Below are 19,681 nucleotides of genomic sequence, written 5' to 3' on the forward strand. Positions count from 1 at the left end.
AGCAGGGCATGTGTTCTGACCAGGAATTGAACCATGATCTCCTGGTTCATAGGTTGATGCTAACCTCTGAACCACACTGAATGGGCCCCATAGCACAATTAGGAAAACTTCTGAATTGAAGGTATACTGGTGAGTGTGTCAAAGGTAACTGATGTGTGAAGTTCACATTTTAAAAATATTCTGGAATCACCTGCTCACTGAGTACAGTGTGAATGAATCTTAAATAATTTATTAAGATACATTTAAGGGCTTTAGAATCCATATCTACACAGTACTACTTTTCTCACACAATATGTGCCTTAAGGCCCTATACATAGTTCAGCAAATATGCCTGGATTTGATATTTCTTGAAACACTTTATCTAGATAAACTATAGTAATATTTTAAATTGTATCAATAAAATAAGGAGAACTGGCAAGTTTAGTAGCTGCCTTACATTCACAAGTGAATCAAAGATCTTCTTAAACAAACATATTTTTTAAAAAATATATTTTTATTGATTTCAGAGAGAAACGGAGAGGGAGAGAGAGATAGAAGCATCGATGATTAGAATCATTGATTGGCTGCCTTCTGCATGCCCCCTACTGGGGATTGAGCCAACAACCTGGGCATGTGCCCTGACCAGGAATTGAACAGTGACCTCCTGGTTCATAGGTGGATGCTCAACCACTGAGCCACGCCAGCCGGGCTAAACAAACATCTTGATAGTTACATAGTCTTGGTCAAAATCAAGATAGCCTTTATTTGTAAACTGATAGCAAAATGTTTAGCAGTGTGTTGGTAAACCAGTTCTCAAGAAAGAAAAAAATAAAAGGCTTGATTTTAGCATTTGCCAATTTTGGTGGTGTAAAACTGCCCCATTGACAACTGATAAATGTTTTTGCTGAAGTTGTTTTTGCCAAAGGAACATCCACATGTGAACCTCTAAACCCACACACATACACACACCATTCTATACAAATGTACATACTTCCACCCCTCTTACTACTTAAAGGGGCCTGAGAGGAAGAGTGTCTCCTGGGGCATGAGATGGACAGGACAGCCTCCATCAGAGCACACAGCTGAGAAGAGAGATCACTGTCCGAGATAACACGTATCCTCTACTTCAGGAGAGACTGATTTTGAAGCATCACATTTTGACTGAAGTGGAGAATTCAACAGCTTTAGTGTTTCCCCTGGAAGGATTGGGGCCATGGTGAAGTCCATTGAGCAAAAACATGACTACAGAGCTCTTCAAAAACATTATCCATGGCAACAACCATCATCATCACCATAAAATGGCTGCATCCAGTTGAGTGGCCCACAGACCAAGAGTCCAAGATGCAGACAGAATCCAGTCCTTTAACTGTTTCTGCTTCTCCAGCTGAGGCTACAAGCGTTATGATGCTTTCCTTAGCATTAATTCAATCTGGGAAAATTTTAATCTTCGTGCAATATCCAGGGAACTCTCACCATTCTGAGGAGAAAAGAAATGATCGTTTCTTAAGAGTCCAGCCAATAGTTCAGACTGATTGACTCTCAGGCTTGGCAAAGACTTTAAATGTTATTCAGATCTAACAGTAATAGGATAACTTAATGTTTAATAGGATGATTAATTTTGTTTACATCAGAAGCCATTAACTTAATTCCACACAAGGCGAAGTTAGAAGATCATGAGCTGGGGAACTTCAGGCCATGGGGCCAGTTTCTTACCTTATTTCTTATCGTGGGGTCTGCCTGGGCTTCAAGGAGCAGAGGGATAAGGGTCTGGTTTTTCATTTCACAGGCATAATACAACGCCGTGCAGCCGTACTGAAACACAAAGGACCAACATGCAGCTCACCCATCGGACTCTACAGACCGCAGCATGAGGCTTCTTAGCCAGTGCTCTTCTCATTTCATAGTATACAACTAAGCAAAACAGTTTGCAACCATCTATATGCAATGGTATTTCTTGTTCTTAAAGTCTTTTCTGCCCCTATGTACATTAATAATGTTCTATAAGCCATCAATACCTTCCTTTCTCATTTTCTGTTCAAACTGAAAAAAAAAAAAATGCAACTTATAAAAGGCGAATGCTGAATTATCCCAAAATTTCTTGGGATATTTTCTGTACGCCTGGCCAATCAGCATTGTGATCATGTGACCATCTCTTCCCTGAGAGTCTCCATATCGGCCACTTTGCAGATATCATCCTCTATGGTTTTTTATTTTTAAAAATCCCACATTCTGTGGCCCTTGCTCATATTTCTACAGCTCACCTGCAAGACCAGTGCAGTTTGACATAGAAATCTCCCATACTTGGTTGGTTGTAGATTATATTATGTATTATAAATTAATGGATCTATCTCGTTGGCACTAATTTAAAACACTAACTACAGATTAAAAGAAATGTATAGCTGGGACATTTGTGCTAAAAATTTTTGCCTTTCAAAGCCAAACAACCATGGTTTTGGTAAGTGAAGAAATAATATCCTTGACTATCAAGATTATCAGGATTAATCTTGGATCTTTTTCCCTAGAAACTCCTCTAAGATCATAGGAAATAATACTGTGAGCTCATATTTTTTTATTAAGTTACTAGAGGCCCGGTGCACGAAATTCGTGCATGGGGGTGTGGGGAGTGTGGGGGGGATGTTGTCCCTCAGCCCAGCCTGCAGTCTCTCCAATCTGGGACCCCTCAAGGGACCTTCATTTTTTCCTCCAGGAGTGTGGTGGAAAAACCCTAGATCACCTTCTTGGATTCTTATAACCCAGATTACCAAGAACACTGCAAGTGGCAGCGTACAGGTAGCTTAGCCAATGAGCGGTCAGAAAAGGTGTTTACTCTCAAACTGGTTTGGCTCAGTGGATAGACCATGGGCCTGCAGACTGAAGGGTCCCAGGTTTGATTCCTGTTAAGGGCATGTACCTTGGTTGCGGGCACATCCCCAGTGGGGAGTGTGCAGGAGGCAGCTAATCGATGTTTCTCTCTCATTGATATTTCTGACTGTCTATCCCTCTCCCCTCTTCTCTGTTAAAAAAAAAAATCAATAAAATATTTTTTTAAAAAGGTGTATCCTCTGCAGCTCATGCAGCCCCTGGGTTGTGACCACTGGGCTAGGGGCGTGTCCCTGCCACCCAGTGGTGGCTGCCGGGGTCTCTGCACACCCCAGAGGCCAGCAGCCATCCCCCTGTGGAGGGCGCTGGGCTGGGGGTGTGGACACGAACCGCCACTTGGTGCTGGAGCTTGGAAAGCCTCTGGGGTGGGGCGGGAACATCCCCGTCTCCAAATGCCCCGAGGCCAGCAGCCAGCCCCACCATGGGCCCCAGGCTGGGGGAATGCAGGGACCCTGGGCAGCATGCAGTGGTGGCCGCCAGGGTCTTGGCACACCCCAGAGGCCAGCAGCCAGCCCCTGGTCGTGGGCGCCTGGCTGGGGGCATGGCCCCAAACCGCCGCTTCATGCGCGAGCCTTTGCAAGCTGCTGGGGGTGGGGCGGGAACATCCAGGCGGCTTGGCGCCTGCACCCATAGGCTTTGAGTGGCCAGGGGGAGTTCTGGGACCCTTGCTGCTCAGGACCTAAGCGCGGGCCTACTGGCTAGGAGAGGCCTGGGTCCGGAGGATGTTTCCGGGACCCAGGCCACTCAGCGCCCACATATGCAAATTAACTGCCATCTTGTTCACTCTGATTGGCTGTGGGCGTAGCAAAGGTACGGTCAATTTGCATGTTTCTCTTTTATTAGGTAGGATGGCATGAAGAATGCAAGATCTGGCTCTGAATTTTTCCATGTGAAATAAAGAAAGTCTAAAAGATTCAATACACTGCATTACTTGGAGTTGGAAATTGGGTCTTAATATACAGGTAGTTTTTTAAAAATGTAAATGGTAAAATATGTGCATGTATGTGCATATATGTATGAGCATGCACAGGAATATAATTCTCTATCTAGAGGTAGAGACAGGCATAGATAACTAGAGAGAAATTTTGTTCACAAGCAAAATTTTAAACATTTTTAATTACTTTTTACTTAATTTTAATGACATCTTAATATATTTCAAAGTTATCTAAGAAGATGATTCACAGTAGTAGTCCATACAAATTAATCAAAAAATTATATTTGAAATAAAAGGAAAAGCATACATTTCATCAACTTTCTCTCTCTCTCTCTCTCACACACACACACACACACGAGAGAGAGAGAGAGAGAGAGAGAGAGAGAGAGAGAGAGAGAGAATGAGAACTACCTCAATTTAAACATGATACCAATATAACCCAAACTAAAAATATGTAAATGATTAATATAAACAGGGATGGGGACATTTTATCTATCACAGAACATAGAATAGTAGTATATATAGATATGTACAACATAAATTAGGGGTCATAAACAGAATACTGGTTATTTTTAAATCCAGTTTTGACTGGCCTACTTTTTCAGTAAAGAACTAGAAATAAAAAATGTCATTCAATCAATATAAGCAAATAAAACTCCTTACAAATAATTTTTTGAAACACTTCTGATCATGTAAGGGAGGAAGATGAGTTCAAGGTTGCAGTTGTAAACGGTGAAAGCAAAACCTATTATCAGGGGGAAGTTAGCTGAGGCTGCTCCTGTTACCACTGCTCTTACCATCATTTGGATTTTTCCTTGACCCTTGCTTGCCCTTAGTTTTCTTTAGCTCACAGGTGGGGACTCTCTTTCCTGATTGGGATCTTGGCTTCAGTAGCAGCTGCTAACGTTCATTGAGCACGAACCACGTTCAGGCACTCTGCTAAGTGCTTTACATGAGTCAGCCCTGTAACTTATCTATATGCTCATGTTACAGAGAAGGAAACAGAACGTCCAGGAAGTTTATAACTTGCCAAAATGCACACAGGTAAAAAGTGGCAAGCCTGGGTTTACATGAAGGCATTCTGACTCCAGCCTCTTAACTACCAAGGAGGAATTTTGTTATCAGAGCCTTCATCTTCCTTAACTTCTCACAACTGGTGGAGCAGCTTTTTTTTTTTTTTTTTTTAATGTTCTGTATTCAATAAAGATGTTATTCCCACGAGTTTAGTGGCAGTATATAAACAACCTCAAGATCACCTAACTGGCAGTGGGGAAAAAAAAGAAGAAATGCAAAAGTGTCAAGGAAAATAAAGCAAGCAACTTAATATATGACAAGTACACTACCTACAAATACCATTTTGAATATTATTTCACAGTGACTAAAATTACAAACTTACGCAGTCTGCAGCATTAACGTCCACGCCAGCATCAAGGAGCATTCGGACAAGAGTCTCATTCTGCTTTGTCTTGGATACCTATGACAAATGGCAAGTACAAGAGGTTTTTTTACAAACTTTTTCTTCATCTTATGTCTGGATTATTTAAATTAATAGGCTTCATTTTAATCCCAATACCCCCTATGTGCCTATGTACTATTGATTGATTGATTTGGCTACCTTCCTTCTTGCTTTATTCTTTAATCACAGCATCGCTTGTGTGTTGGAAATGTCACTTATAGAATACAAGCCAAGAGCTTATTCTGTTATTATTCCTTTACTTCTCACTGGCCCAGCAAACCTTGATGGGTCATGATACTGATGTCCTACTCACTGACTCTTTGCTCTCACAAGTGTACTCACCATGAGGAAATATCCAATGAGCAGGACAGGCATTAAGAGGATAATGAGTAGATAATCAAAGAAGGTAAATCTTTTCTTCACAGCATAATGCAAGCAGGTTCTCTCTTTCTAAAAATTAAGAAAAAAAAAACCTCTTCGTGAATAAATATTTCATTTTAAATTTCCTGTTTTCAGATTACCCTATCAAAAATTAGTGTGTGCCTTTTGTTCTTATGGTATCTGGGCCACCTTTATTCTGTTGAGTATATCTGATTAATAAACCCAGGTTTCCATTGATTAGAACAGAGTACTAGTACAGTCTAAAGAAAAAGCTGGGGGAGGGCCACAGAAAGAGAACAGGTGAAATGTACATTTTGTAAATCATATAAATCATCAAAATATGGATTTTCATACTCATTTTAGTTTTTTGGAGAAAATACGTTCAGATATAAACACAAGACTAAATTCAATATGGAAATCCTAATCACCAATAGTATATGTACAGTTATTCATTTTGTGGTTTGTTAATGAACAAATCTTAACCACATGGCAATTTTTCTGTTTCTACATGCATACAGGCAGTGCTAGAAGAATGGAAGTAACTCAATTTAATTCTTCAAGTACATAAATATTTATCAGGTGATAGACATAAGTTTCTAGGGATTGTGAGGAATGTAAAGCCTCGGGCCTCATAATCAACAAAGGGAGATAGAAACATGGCCACGTAAGTACAATGCGGAACAGGCTGCTGTGATTGGAAAATCAACCAAGTCAATGAGAAGAGAGGGAAAGCCAGAGAGAAAAAGAGTGGTTAACTTCCACTTGGGGGAGGCACTGTTCTTAAACAACACTTTTTGTTTTTCTAACATAGAAGTATGTGTGTTCTCCATAAAAGTTTTGTAAATGAGGCAAGAAGATAATAATAGAATGAAGCAAAGTCACCCATTAACAAACAGCCCAGAGTTAATTGTTGACATTCTGCTGTATTTCCTTCCCATCTTTTAAAGTGCATATAGGTGGATTTTTTAAAATGTAGGTTCATACAGCATCTGCAACATTTTATATGCTTTTTTTCAATTAACATTTAGAATATGTGCATCTTCCCATGCCATTTAATGTTTTCAAACATATAACTGTAAAGGCCGTATGGCTTTTAATTGAATAGAACTACTCTAATTTATTTAGCTAAACCCTACTCATTGGGCATTTGAGTCTTTAACTTTTGATTTTTATAAAAATAAGACTACTTGAACATCCTCATTCACAAAGATTTGTCAACATTTCTAAATTTATCTTTAGCATAAGTTTCTAAAAATGTGATTCCTGGCATAAAAGGTATTAGTGCTTTTCATACTGTGCTACTAAATTGTGCTCCAGTAAAATGATAATGATTTAAGCTTTCTTCCTGATCAACACTTGACTTTCATTTCTAATCTGGGTCAACTTCACAGGCCAAAATACATCTATATCTGTATCTATATCTGTATCTATCTTTACACTTTAATTTGCTTTCCATAAAATCTATGTTCTCTATTAAGCATATAAATCTAAATCACCAGCAGAGCTTTTTGTAATTTTTTAAGGCCTTTATTTGGTACTTTTGAAAATAATTCATATAGATAAAGAAACGAGAAAGCACTGGTTCAAACTGTTAATGTACAAAAATTAACATTTGGGAAAAATAAAAAAGATTAGACACTTAAAATGCATGAAAATATTTTAAAAATAGAAGATGCAAACCAAACACTTATTCTGATAAAATCTCTGTTAATCGAAGGTATCCACTAAAGTCCTTTCCATGATATTTATAAACAAGAGGATCCCAGGAGGCTGGCTCAGGTTCTCTTCGAAACAGAAATAAAGGTGCCTCCTCGGTCCTGTCCCTGAGTTGGCAAACATCTCCCTCCCTCAGCTTCCTAATAAAATCTCCTGAGAGAGGATGTGACTCATTGACATCTGTCTTCACCGCCCCCTCACAACTCCACACACCTGGTTCTTCAGCTGGGAGATCATGTCCTACTCTACTAAGCTACAGATCGGTAGATCGGTTAGATTGAGCACAAGCATGACGTTGAAACCAAACAAACAAAAAAAATAGTAAGCACAAACAAGAAAGTCCAGAAATGATTTCTTTTTCTGATAGTGCATTATTACTCCAAATGGCTGATCTTTAAACTGACAGAAGGGGCAAGTGGGGCCCTACAGGCTGTTTTCCCTCATTGAATATACCTGTGTGGATACAGGGCATTCATAATTATTACAAACAATGACTTTTTATGTTTACTCAGAGGACTTTAAAGGCTGCCTTTACTATAATGCAGACACTGAAACCTCCAAAGAGGCTCTCAAAGGATATTCACAGCCTTAGACATACATTCTGCTCTTCCTTCACTGAAGACTCCACATCAGCTAATATTGCATCTTCCAGGCCTTTCTATGTGGCTTCCAGTAACCTCTGGCTCATGAGCTTATTTGTCTTTGGCAAATTTTTCACTAGCGTTCTTCTATTCTATACGCAAACTATAGGATCTTCTGGAGATCAGTACATTGACATAGAAAGTAAAAACCCAACGAAACTAATGAAATATTGACCAGCAGGTCAATATTCCACCCCCCACCCCCACCCCAGGAAATTTTTCCCATTACCCCTGTAATAGTAAGGAGGCAGAGTTGGGATAGAAGGAGGGGCAAGGAAAAACATGGGGAGGAGAAAGAAAAGAAAGGAAGCTCTAGCCAGACATATGAATGAACCATTCTCTTCCTTTTCAGAAATTCTAAGGACATAATTAACCACAAAATATGCCTGATGATTGAACTTTATTTTGCTTTCTAGCCTAATAAAATATCCTCAGTATGTGTCAGTCTCTCTAAAGCAGTGGTTCCCAACCTTTCTTTGGCCATGCCCCACCTAAGCATCTCTGAAATCCTGATGTCCTCTCTGTGACATATAATTCTTATTATTCAAAAAGTGAGCTCCTATTCCCATGGAGGAAGCCTAGAAGGCCATTAACTTGGTCTAAACAAGCTTCCAAAGAACATGGTATCCATGAAAAAGAAAAATTAAAGAACGAAAGGACAGTTGAAGGACTGAGGAAGAAATCACTAAGAAATTATTTAAAAATAATAATAATAATATGAAGTGATATGAAAAATAGCCAATAACATTTCAAAACATATAATAGAGAATTAAAATGCATAAATATGTCACAACATATATTTATATACCTCATATGAGGCCCCTCGAATCATAAGAAATGCAAAAAATTCACTGTTAATAACTCATTCTCGAATTGCCCCCCTTAAAAATCAAATTGCCCCCCCTCTGGGGCATGTGCCCCACATTGGGAACCACTGCTCTAAAGTAAGGTAAAAAAGAAATTGTTGGTGTCAGGAGCTACTAGCATCAGAAAATGACATTCACTGCTCCATCCATGCTAAGAGTAAGTACCATGGGCAACTACTTCTCCACTGCTGCGTCATGGCCTCACCTGGTTTTTGAGGTTCACATCAGCATTTCTCCTTAAAAGGAAGGAAACGATTCTCAGGTGCCCTCGCCTGCAGGCGCAGATCAGGGGAGTGTCTCCATTAAAGCCATCTTGAATGTTGATGTACTTGCTGTCCTCCCTCACCCACCGCCACACTTGACCAAAGTCGTTCTGATAGGCTGCCTGGCAGATAGGCTGAGGAGAGATAAACAAAAACAGATTTTGAAATATAAGTATAATTAAACCACAGATTTCTTAAATTGCATGGCACACAGAAATGTACAAACTTCTGTACCCCCCCCTCCTCCACCAAAAAAGAAAGATTTGACAATACTGGTACACATTCCCACGGGACATCACGTAAAGCCTCCTCTACTTGGGCTCCTCAAAATTCTTACTGGGACTTAACTAAAGCAAGAAAAGGAAAAGACAGAAAATCCAGTAGAAAAGTGCTGGTTGGCAAGTTAAGAATGAGAAAGAGAAGGGGGGCTGTCCCTTTGGGTTGAAGGAATAGTATGAATTCTGTTGGCCTCTAAAATTCTTAAAACTTGGAGGAACTTGCACTGTAGAGGAAACCAGTGAGAATTTGGAAACTTACCATGATAATTCCATCCCCAAACACAATCAGAACCCTCCTGCCCATCCTCACTGCCAAAGCACTAGTTCAGATCATAATTCTCACCAGATCTATTGCAAACCTGGTCATTAATTGGCCTTACTTCTTAGCCTCACACATTCAGCTCCAATCCATCCTCCAAAAACAGCAAATCTTACGAGGTTCTTTAGGGACTCAACATTTGTTCTAGACATACAAGTGATTTGTTGCATGGATTGAAAAACCGCTGAAAAGATTCTATGCTGTTATAAATTCTCAGTCTCCACTAGGGGGCAGTTCAGTGTCATAAAAGCACTGACCATTCAGAGATCAATTTTTATAGAGAAGGCAGAAGACAGAATACAAAGGCATGCATACATGGTCTATGAAGAATTAGAGGATGTGATTGGAGAGGAATTTGTGGTAAATTTGGCAGTGAAAGCTAAGAGGGAACTTGCAAGTGGACAGGAGTAGCAGAATATGGCCATCATTCTGCACATTTGTAGGCAAAGTGGTGTTGTCGACTGGTTATAAGTACAGGCTCTAGAAGCAAATTTCTGAGTTCCAATCTCAATTTGCCCATGTAACAGTTATTTGGACAACTTACTTACACTTCCTATGTTCAGTTTCCTTCTGAATTTAATAGTTACATCTTCTTTATCAGGTTACAGAAAGTTTTAAAGGTGATTGTGTAGATGAAGCACTTCACTCAGATCTGACCCAATAAACCCTCAATTAATGTTAGCCACACCAATAATTATCAAAACACAAGGACCCAGTGCTGATGGGCAGGGGTGGTTATGAAAGAGTAGATAATTGCCCAAAGAGAGTGAAGAGGTGATAGTCTAGAGAACAAAAATGGATGCATGTGCCTTACTAACAGAATGACAACTCTGGATCTAAGGCCAAAGCCAGGGAAGAAGAACAGAGATTTGGAGTAGAGAGAACTTTACATTTGTTGATATTTTTGCCAGAAAGGCTGAGGTTTCATCTTCATTCTTTACTAGTATGCTAGTATGTACTTATCCTAAATAAATAAACATAGAGAACTCTGTAAATAGCAATTATGTTTACATAGATGAATGGGTTAATAACGTAGGAGAGAAAATTGTGACAAAGGTAGAAGATGCTCTTTAGCATGATGGGGGATATTTAGGAAAATCATAATGAAAGTGTCTACATGAGATGCATAAAAATATAAAATTGTTTGAAGCATCAGGTTGTAGAAACACATTAAGAAGCTACAGTGGGCTAAGCCTGCAGTACAGGTCTGTTATACATTAAAGCTATTTCCTTTTTGAAAGGTGACTTAGTACCACATTATAATTTGTAAAAATTACTATAATATACAAGGAAAGACTCAAAACACCAATTGGGGTGGAAGTCCAGGTGCTCTTTTTGAATATAGAATGCCAAAAATTTGCTAGATGTAGAGAGAGAACGAACTGGTGAGACTGTGAAGGGAGGCAATCCTTTTTCCAATTAGCTTGCATTCCCTTTTCCTATATTGTAGAATGAGTTCTCCTCAACTCTACCAGCTCTCCCGATAAGCCCTGCTCAACCTAAATTGCACTCTCTGGACACTGTATATTTCAAAACAATACCTCTCTTCTTTGAACTATGTTCCTTTTTTTTATAGTAGCATCTAAAAAACAGACCCATTCCCAAAGATTAATATTAAGGGTGTGTGTGTGCATGTGCACGTATATGTATGTTATGTGTGTTTCATGTATGTATATACATGTTGGGTGTTGGACGGTATATCCCTCTGCTCCCAATAACCATATCATTAGACCTTCTCAAAGTTTAAAAGGATACATCATTATGATATGATTTTCCAGACATTCTTTTTAAAGCCTGTATCCCCAGCTGACAGAGTCAAGCATCTACAGAAGATTCTATAGGTCTGCTAAGCACAAATTCCTAAGAATGTACCTCATTGGAACCTGGATTTAGTTTACCCCATTCTTTTCACTAAGGGAAAAGAACAGTAGTATATCCTAGTAGAGAGGAATACTGGAAGAATGGCAGTGGTTAAGACCAACTCCTTTTTGGAGTATGACACCCCTGTTGAGATAGCAAGTAGAAAAAGAACTTAGTATGCTCATCAGTGATGTAAGCAGAATTCTCCTGAATATAAAAACATAGTTCTCGTATCCCAGCCCCTGATCTCTAGCCAGTAAGTACTTTTTAGCTGCATAACCCTGGGCAAGCTACTTAAACTATCTTTGCCTCATTTTTTTTTTTCATTTGTAAAATAAGGACAATAATAGTGACCAACTTATATGGCTGTTTTATGAACTGTATTAATACATATAAAGTGTTTAGAACATGGCCAGGTATATAACGTCCTCATTACATGTTTGTAAACTTACCAACATGTTGTAAATAATATGAACATAAATATGTGTGATAAGGGTTTAAATGAATCACCCTGTTTAAAAGTCCAGCTTACACAGCTGAGGTTGATTATTCCAAGCCAGGTTCTCTCACTTAGCTCCAAGCATATCCTGTATTGCAGATATTAGGCCCAACTCTGGGATGCTCCCTCGTTCTCTCCATCTTTTTTAAAATATATTTTTATTTATTTCAAAGAGGAAGGGAGAGGGAGACAGCAGCATCAATGATGAGAGAGAATTATTGATCAGCTGCTTCCTGCATACCCCACACTGGGGATAGAGCCCACAACCCATGCATGTTTCCTGGAAGGGAATTGAACTATGACCTCCAGGTTCATAGGTCGATGCTCAATCACTGAGCCAGACAGGCCTGCCTCTCCTTCTTTCTTAAAAAAATTGAAAACAGTATAAATGCCAATTGGTGGATGAATGGATAAAAAAAAATGTGGTTCTCTCTCTCTCTCTCTCTCTCTCTCTCTCACTCTCTCTCTCACACACACACACACACACACACACGGGAATAATAGCCATAAAAAGAAGGGAATCTTGCCATTTATGACAATATGGCTGGACACTGAGGGCATTATGCTAAGTGCAATAAGTCAGACAGGAAAAGATAAATACTGTGTGATCTCACCTATATATGGAATATGAAAACAAAACAAAGAACTGGAGCACATGAATATGGAGAACAGATTGGTGGTTATCTGAGGTCAAAGGTACAAGTTTCTAGTTATAAAATGAATAAGTCCTGAGGATGTAATGTACAGCATGGTGAATATAGTTAAAAACACTGAATTGTATATTTGAAAGCTGATAGGAGGATGGATCTTGAAAGTTCTTGTCATAAGAAAAAAAATTGTAACTATGTATGGTGATGGATGTTAACTGGACGTATTATGTTGATGATTTTGCAACATATACAAATATTGAATCATTACATCGTATTCCCGAAATTAATCTAGGTCAATTATATCTCAATTTAAAAAATATTATCATCATGTATATATATCATATATATATGTAATATATATATGATATACATATATGTATATTATCACTATTAGCAATTCAAGGTTCTGAAGGGTAGCAGAATATTCAATTCAAAATACAACTCTCAGCATAAAGATTATTTTGACCTAAGGCAATTGAGAAGAAGCTGATACAAGGAAAGCTCTCCATTCTACCCCCATTTAGCTAAAAGTAGGACATAAATTTGTGAAGGTGTTCCCCCCTTCCCTCTTTAAGAAGAAGACAATAGTAACTCTTGTTAGCCCAGAGAAGGTGCCATCTACATAATAAAATTTACCAAGTAGCCCTTATCTTCCATTAGCTTCCCTATATATGTGTCTTCCCATAACTCATCACTCCCAGAAACTCAGTCTGTTTCCTTTGTCTTGCCACTAAAAATTTATTATTTCGTTAAGATGCTATATGAGCCCAAGTTCTAACCACACGTTGAGTTACTCATCTCGTATAAATGCATGATGCAGGTGTTCATAAACTCCTGTTTGTTTTTCTGCTGTCAGTCTATTTAACAGGGCCCCAGCCAATGCACCTAAGATGAGTAAAGCAAAAAAGCATTTTTCCTCCCCTACAGCTTTAAAAAAACCACACACACAAAACCAAAAAAAAAACAAAAAAAAAAACACGGTAAGCCTGTGTGTCCAATCTCAAAGAGCTTCTCACACTCCAAGTGGGAAGTTGAACTTTACAAAAAGTTTAAATAAAAGTAGATGTGTCAGGGCAGTACAGAACCAGGGAATGGGGCAGGACTGGATGTTTCTTGCTTTGTTCTTATTTAATGGTTCACACTCTTTATAGGAAATGCAGGGTGACTGGTACAGGGTGAATGAGAGACTGGCACATGCACATGAGTAGGCAATGTTTAAATATTTGAGAGATTACTCCAGAGCTTCGCAACCTTTTTAAAATTATGGATGGGAGAGTGCACAGAGGGTTCACCCCAGACCTTCTGGGTCAGAATACCAGAAGGAGAGGCTAAGCTTGTTCATTTTCCTTTTTTCCATTCACATGTAACTCCCAACTACAACTGGAACAAGCAACCTAAGTTTTCTTCCAATCCAGAAGAACCCATTTCCCTTCAGCATTTTTCATCCATCACCGAAGTCAGATTCTAATTCTGGACATTTAACAGCATGATGTTAATCCAGATATCAAGAAGCTGATATCTTGGGATACTGAGGATTTTCTGAATCTTTGGCAGAATCAGTGTAGCTCTCAAATCCATTGCTCTGGGATACCGTGAAATCTGTCAACTGAAAATGAGAAATGTCTAAACCCATCAGCCAAAATGAAAAGTCGCTGTGGGATTTCAGTGAGAGTAACTCTCACACTAGTGGAATATCTCCTGGGTTCAGGGCTGCTGGAGAGTAAAGACAGCAGAGCAAACACAGCCATTCCACAAACAGCATCCTGCCACAGCTGTCATGCTGGGAGATTAGACATTTACTCTGAAACCTGCTACTCTAAGTCAGTGGTCAGCAAACTCATTAGTCAACAGAGCCAAATATCAACAGTACAAGGATTGAAATTGCTTTTGAGAGCCAAATTTTTTAAACCTAAACTTCTTCTAACGCCACTTCTTCAAAATAGACTCGCGCAGGCCGTGGTATTTTGTGGAAGAGCCACACTCAAGGGGCCAAAGAGCCGCATGTGGCTCGCGAGCCGCAGTTTGTCGACCACGGCTCTAAGTAGTTTTGCAAGTGCCTTTACCTACCCTCATTTATAGCTATTTTAACCTGAAAACAGGAAGGAGGAGGAGGAGGAAGAGGAGGAGAAGGAGAAGTTGATATTAAGGGTAATCCTGAAAATTGAAAAAATATTTTCCAAAAAGGTAAACAATTTTTTCCTGGAAATGACTGAGTTGGCAGGTGTTTCACATTTTTAAAGTAGACAGTGTACAGCCTTAAATGGGAGAGCCTAAAATCCACTTCCACTTGTCAAACTGAGATGCACGGCAGCATTTATTTTAGTATTACCTTAGACTGTTTTTGGTTCAATATTAATTATGAGCTTTGATTAGTTACCTATGACCATCTAGGTAAATCAGGGTTTCTCTCTCTCACTCTGTGTGCGTATGTGTGTGTGTGTGTGTGGCTGTTGTATTTGTTTTAAAATATCATAGTAAATTCCAAGCTGCTTTGTCCTCAATAGATCTGAAAAGTGCAGCATATATTTCACTTCTGGGCATAGTCTCATTGATACTTATAAGTGATTCAACATGTCTTGCCCTGCCTTGCCTTGACTCAACCACTTGCCAAATCAACACACAATCAACAAACAACTGCATTGCTCATGCAGAATTCTTTTTTTAAATGTAAGTATTTCCAGGGCCTAGATTATAGTTAACTATACACTGGCTATGCACAGAGTGGTATGTGGACCAACAAAAGCATCCGTGAGCTGATATGTATAATCTTAGGTCCCACGGGCCTCACCCAGAGCTGCAGAACAAGAATGTGCATTTGAAACAAAATCTTGAGGTGATCGGTGCACATTAAAATTTGAGAAGCACTAGCCTAGATCACTGTGGTGGTAAACTGATCACCTACATCAGTGCCACCTGGATGCTCCTGCAAAAGTAGGTTTCTGTCACTACCACAGACAGGGAAACACTCCGTGGGGAGGAGGCACTTGAAACTGCATTTGAAACAATTTTCTCTCGCTGACATTTAGGCAATCTAAAGCATGAGTTACTTGAGTGTTTACAAGTGTTGTCATTTTCACCAGACCAAAGTCACTGGGCAAGACATACCTAGAATTATAAACTAATCAAAGAACACGTTGACTATAGAAAAGTAAACACACACACACACACACACACACACACACACACACACACACACACACTGGCGTTCGAAGTAACTGCAAATGGGGAGAAACTGCCTTTAGTACTACAAGAACCACCCAATGAGGTTCTGTTGAGCATCTGTAATGAAATGCAGACTAACCGGTTGATGTGTTAGAGGGAGCAAATAGTGAATAATAATGCCATCGCGTCTCTTGTACTTGTTGAGGCATTACTCACTTGCACTCCTTTGAAATGTAGTTAAAAATTAATTTGATTCTAATAGGCTACTTTCAATACAGGAAAAAGCATTTTTTGGATCCATCGGATGTGAAAAGAAAGAACTAAAAAAGTATATTTGAAAATATATTGTTTTTTATTTCTCTTCTATACAGAGAAAGTCTTCATTAACAATTACTAGAGGTGAATTTCCTTTCAAATACCTGCTGAAAGGCGGTACTCTGTATATGTATTTCCATAAGAGAACCAGACTATCTTTTGTATGTTTAAGAAAATCCAGTTAGGTGCAATTTTCACTTTTCCTCAGGATGTTTGATGTCACAATAGGACAACTCAAACTCCATTTTGCAAGGCCCAAATTACCCCTGCAAACATGTGTATTCACGAAATGTATGTTGTATTCCTCTTTACTTATATGTAGCTAACATTTTAGAATTACAAGAACAGTTTGCCCTAAAATATTTAAAACATCAGAAAGATGAACACACAGGACTTTGTTCTGACATGATGCGCTCACATAAAGTTCAACAGAAGAAAAGGAGACAGATTAACAGGGACGGGAAGTTAGTTACATTCGAAAAACATGAGCAGTTTTTAACACCTTTGGAGTCTTATTTTCAGAAAGATTACCTCAGAGTATAGGATCCCCATGCTGGTCTCTCACAGACTTACTTCACCCCCACAGCTTCTCCAATCTTCCGTAGGTAGTCCTGATTAACATCCAAATGCTTCCCAGCAGAGAGAAAGGTCCCAGAAGTCCAGGTCAGTGGCAAACCCTTTCTTTCCACACCTGTGAGTGCATTTCCAGCGACACAGACAGTAACACCACCTTCTAGAGGGCCCAGCCCAATGAAACAAAAGCATTAGTTACCCGGTAATGACCCACGCTGTGCATCATCTAAAGTTACAAGCCTGAGAAACCGGTTTCTGAGTCACATCTGCTCTGCCCAGGGGTAGCAAGTGGGAAGAAGAAGCAAATTGAGAAGGAAAGGAAGCTTCTCACATTGGCAGGAAGGACATGGAGTTCAAAATAGGGTACCGTGTTTAGGACATTTCCTCAATGAAATCTGGTTTTCAGAAGCTATTGCGAAAGGCTAGAGACCGGCAAACTCACTTGTTAGAACCATATGTCAGCCATAGGCCTTGACTTTCATGAAAAAACTTCTTCAAAACTCTGGCTATGGTTTATTTGCTCTCTTTAAGTACAGAGAAGTTTATTTTTTCTTGATGTTGTTGATTAATATAAACTACTTAAAATAATATATTAAGGTCAATTTATAAGCTATTGTACACATATTATTTTATTTTATTATGCTTGATATACATAAATTATTATTATTTTATATTTCTATAAAAATATATTATTTTCTATACATAAATGTGTCCATAATCACTTTAAGGGGATCTGTGAGTCAAGTTTCAACCCAAATTGAAAACACTAAACTCTTTGAAGAATCAATCCATTAACATCCTAGTTAATTAAATTATTATAAAAGGTTTAAATTACATTTATAGCATTACTATATTTAAGTTTTGTTTTTGAGCACTTCAATTCTAAGCCTAACAGGGAATATTTTCCCAGCTAATTAAATGGTCTTGCAAATCTGGTAAATTATACTAACATAATAAATATTAAATTGTCTTAAACATTTTAATGCTGTTCACAAATTTAGCCAAATTATTTTATAATATTCAATTTAAAAATTGTAAGTCTAAAAATCAATTACTCTATTATACATTTTAAATGGAATTACCAGTTCACTTGGTCAAACATGGTTAACATGCCAAATCCCTTAAACATTGTAAACATTTTCTATATTAGTATCAGATACTCACACATCTTCTCTGAACTTAACTCAGTCATCACAAAATATTAAACTTTCCCAGATTTAAAATACCCACACATACCCATGAAAGAAACAGTTCAGTCATTCCAAGCAAATTGATGTGGTTGATGCAATTAGTTAAGGTTCTTTAGTGGCCAAGATCAAGGACCAGGATTCTAGTCCTGAGCCTATTCAGGGAAATTCTTCCTCCGCCACTGATCACATGTGAATCACCTCTATTATTGTTATAACAAGAATTACCTACTTTACTATGGACTTGGACTTGGGGCCAACCTGGTAGGAGTTTAAGAGTTTGGTAGTCTGATGGAAACGGAAGTCTGCAATATCCTCGAAGATTGCAGTTGACTTCCTCATTGGCTTGCTTTTCTTTGAATTTCTTTAGTTTCTTAAAACATTTAAGTATCTTTTCCATAGACTTAAACATTGTTATTACCATTAGGTCCATCACTTTCTTATGCAAATCTTTCATAACCCCTTTTAGTTTCTTTTGTAACCTCCTTTAACTAGCGTGTGCGGCAGTCTCTTCGCTCTCACAACCTCTCTGCTAAGGTTGCTGCTAGCTTCCTTCTCCAAGCTCTTTCTCTCTGACGGAACTCAGGTTTCTTTAATTTCCTATCAGGACCACAACTCACCTAATTGGATTCGACAAATCTCTCTTCACTGCATCCTGAAGGTTAGCAAAATATGCCATTCTAAAAAGGCCTTTTTGGTATAAAGATTACGTTGAATTGGTTATTTTTGAAAAATTGTAGACACACAAGAGAGTCTCTGAAAATAGAGTGAAATTCAACCTATTGTAAGGGATATTTAAATTTATAAAAGAAATCTCCATTTGTAAAGGCGTCTCCTGTCTGTACCAGGAGGAGAAGGGTGACTCAAAATCTCTGGAAACTCTTATGATATGGTGGTATTTATCCCAGTTATTAATTAACTGGAAAGGAACAAAGGAGGGTCAAATAAATGTATGCTCGATGAGGTCTGGGTGACTGGGTCACACCTGGGAACAGGTCATTGCTCAGAGTAGACATGGTGACTGCAAGCATGGGAAGATATGAGACATCAGCTCCTGAACAAAGGAGTCCCCCCTCTCTCTCTTGCTGCTCGCACCTGACTCCTGGCATGTGGAGCTCTTACCCTCTGCACTGGGCCCCACACATAATGGACTAATGAACTGGAACTAATCTGATGCTGTACTGAACTCAACTGCACCATGGAAGAGAAACTCTGGACGCTGGCTTTGCTTTTAGGTCTACTGAATCCCTAGCTGTTCCTTTTCCAGGACAGGTTTAAGGGAAATGGGACTTTAGAAACCCAGGGACGGATGTAATTCCACTGAAATAAAGCTTTCTACCACATCTCATCTTCCCATGGGGGCCTCCAGGAAATGCTCATTTCAGTGGCACCTCAAGAGCCCCACTCCCACTAGCAACAGAGTGAGGCAATCCATGAAATTCTCCAATAACATTATCAGTGGAGAAGCCTTAGACCCTGCATAACAAACTTGATCCTTACTGGCTGTACTTTTCCTAGTAACCTCCATAACTGCCCCTCGCCAACATCTTTCTTTTTTCTTGAGCTCAAAATGGTATTTCAAGTGGTGGCTTTGGCCACTTCAGGGAGTTTTACTCAGTTTTCCTGGGTATCTCCCATGTTTACATGAGTTATACATGTTATTCAACTTCTGTTTGTTTTTCTTTTGTTAATCTTTTTTTATTTTGGGATGGGAAACCTCAA

At 38.9% G+C, this 19,681-nt stretch overlaps 1 protein-coding gene across 5 annotated transcripts; it reads right to left on the reverse strand.

Moving 5' to 3' along the window:
* Positions 1 to 716: 716 nt before the first annotated feature.
* On the reverse strand, positions 717 to 18,202 carry ANKRD22 (ankyrin repeat domain 22). 5 transcript variants are annotated; one of them, XM_054728899.1, is made up of 7 exons: positions 18,009 to 18,202; positions 16,731 to 16,932; positions 9,059 to 9,250; positions 5,592 to 5,699; positions 5,190 to 5,267; positions 1,693 to 1,791; positions 717 to 1,456 (listed from the first exon to the last, which is right to left on the reverse strand). In XM_054728899.1, the coding sequence occupies exons 2-7, from the start codon at positions 16,749 to 16,751 to the stop codon at positions 1,379 to 1,381; spliced, it is 576 nt and encodes a 191-aa protein (XP_054584874.1). In that variant the 5' UTR covers positions 16,752 to 16,932; positions 18,009 to 18,202; the 3' UTR covers positions 717 to 1,378. The 5 variants fall into 5 exon arrangements, with proteins under 5 accessions (XP_054584874.1, XP_054584872.1, XP_008151187.1 ...); XM_054728897.1 differs by lacking the exons at positions 16,731 to 16,932; positions 18,009 to 18,202 and adding an exon at positions 16,972 to 17,079; XM_008152965.3 differs by lacking the exon at positions 18,009 to 18,202 and having other exon boundaries at positions 16,731 to 17,066.
* Between the last annotated feature and the right edge of the window lie 1,479 nt (positions 18,203 to 19,681).

Source organism: Eptesicus fuscus, chromosome 17 (genome assembly GCF_027574615.1).
Source record: "Eptesicus fuscus isolate TK198812 chromosome 17, DD_ASM_mEF_20220401, whole genome shotgun sequence".
NCBI classification, from domain to species: domain Eukaryota; kingdom Metazoa; phylum Chordata; class Mammalia; order Chiroptera; family Vespertilionidae; genus Eptesicus; species Eptesicus fuscus.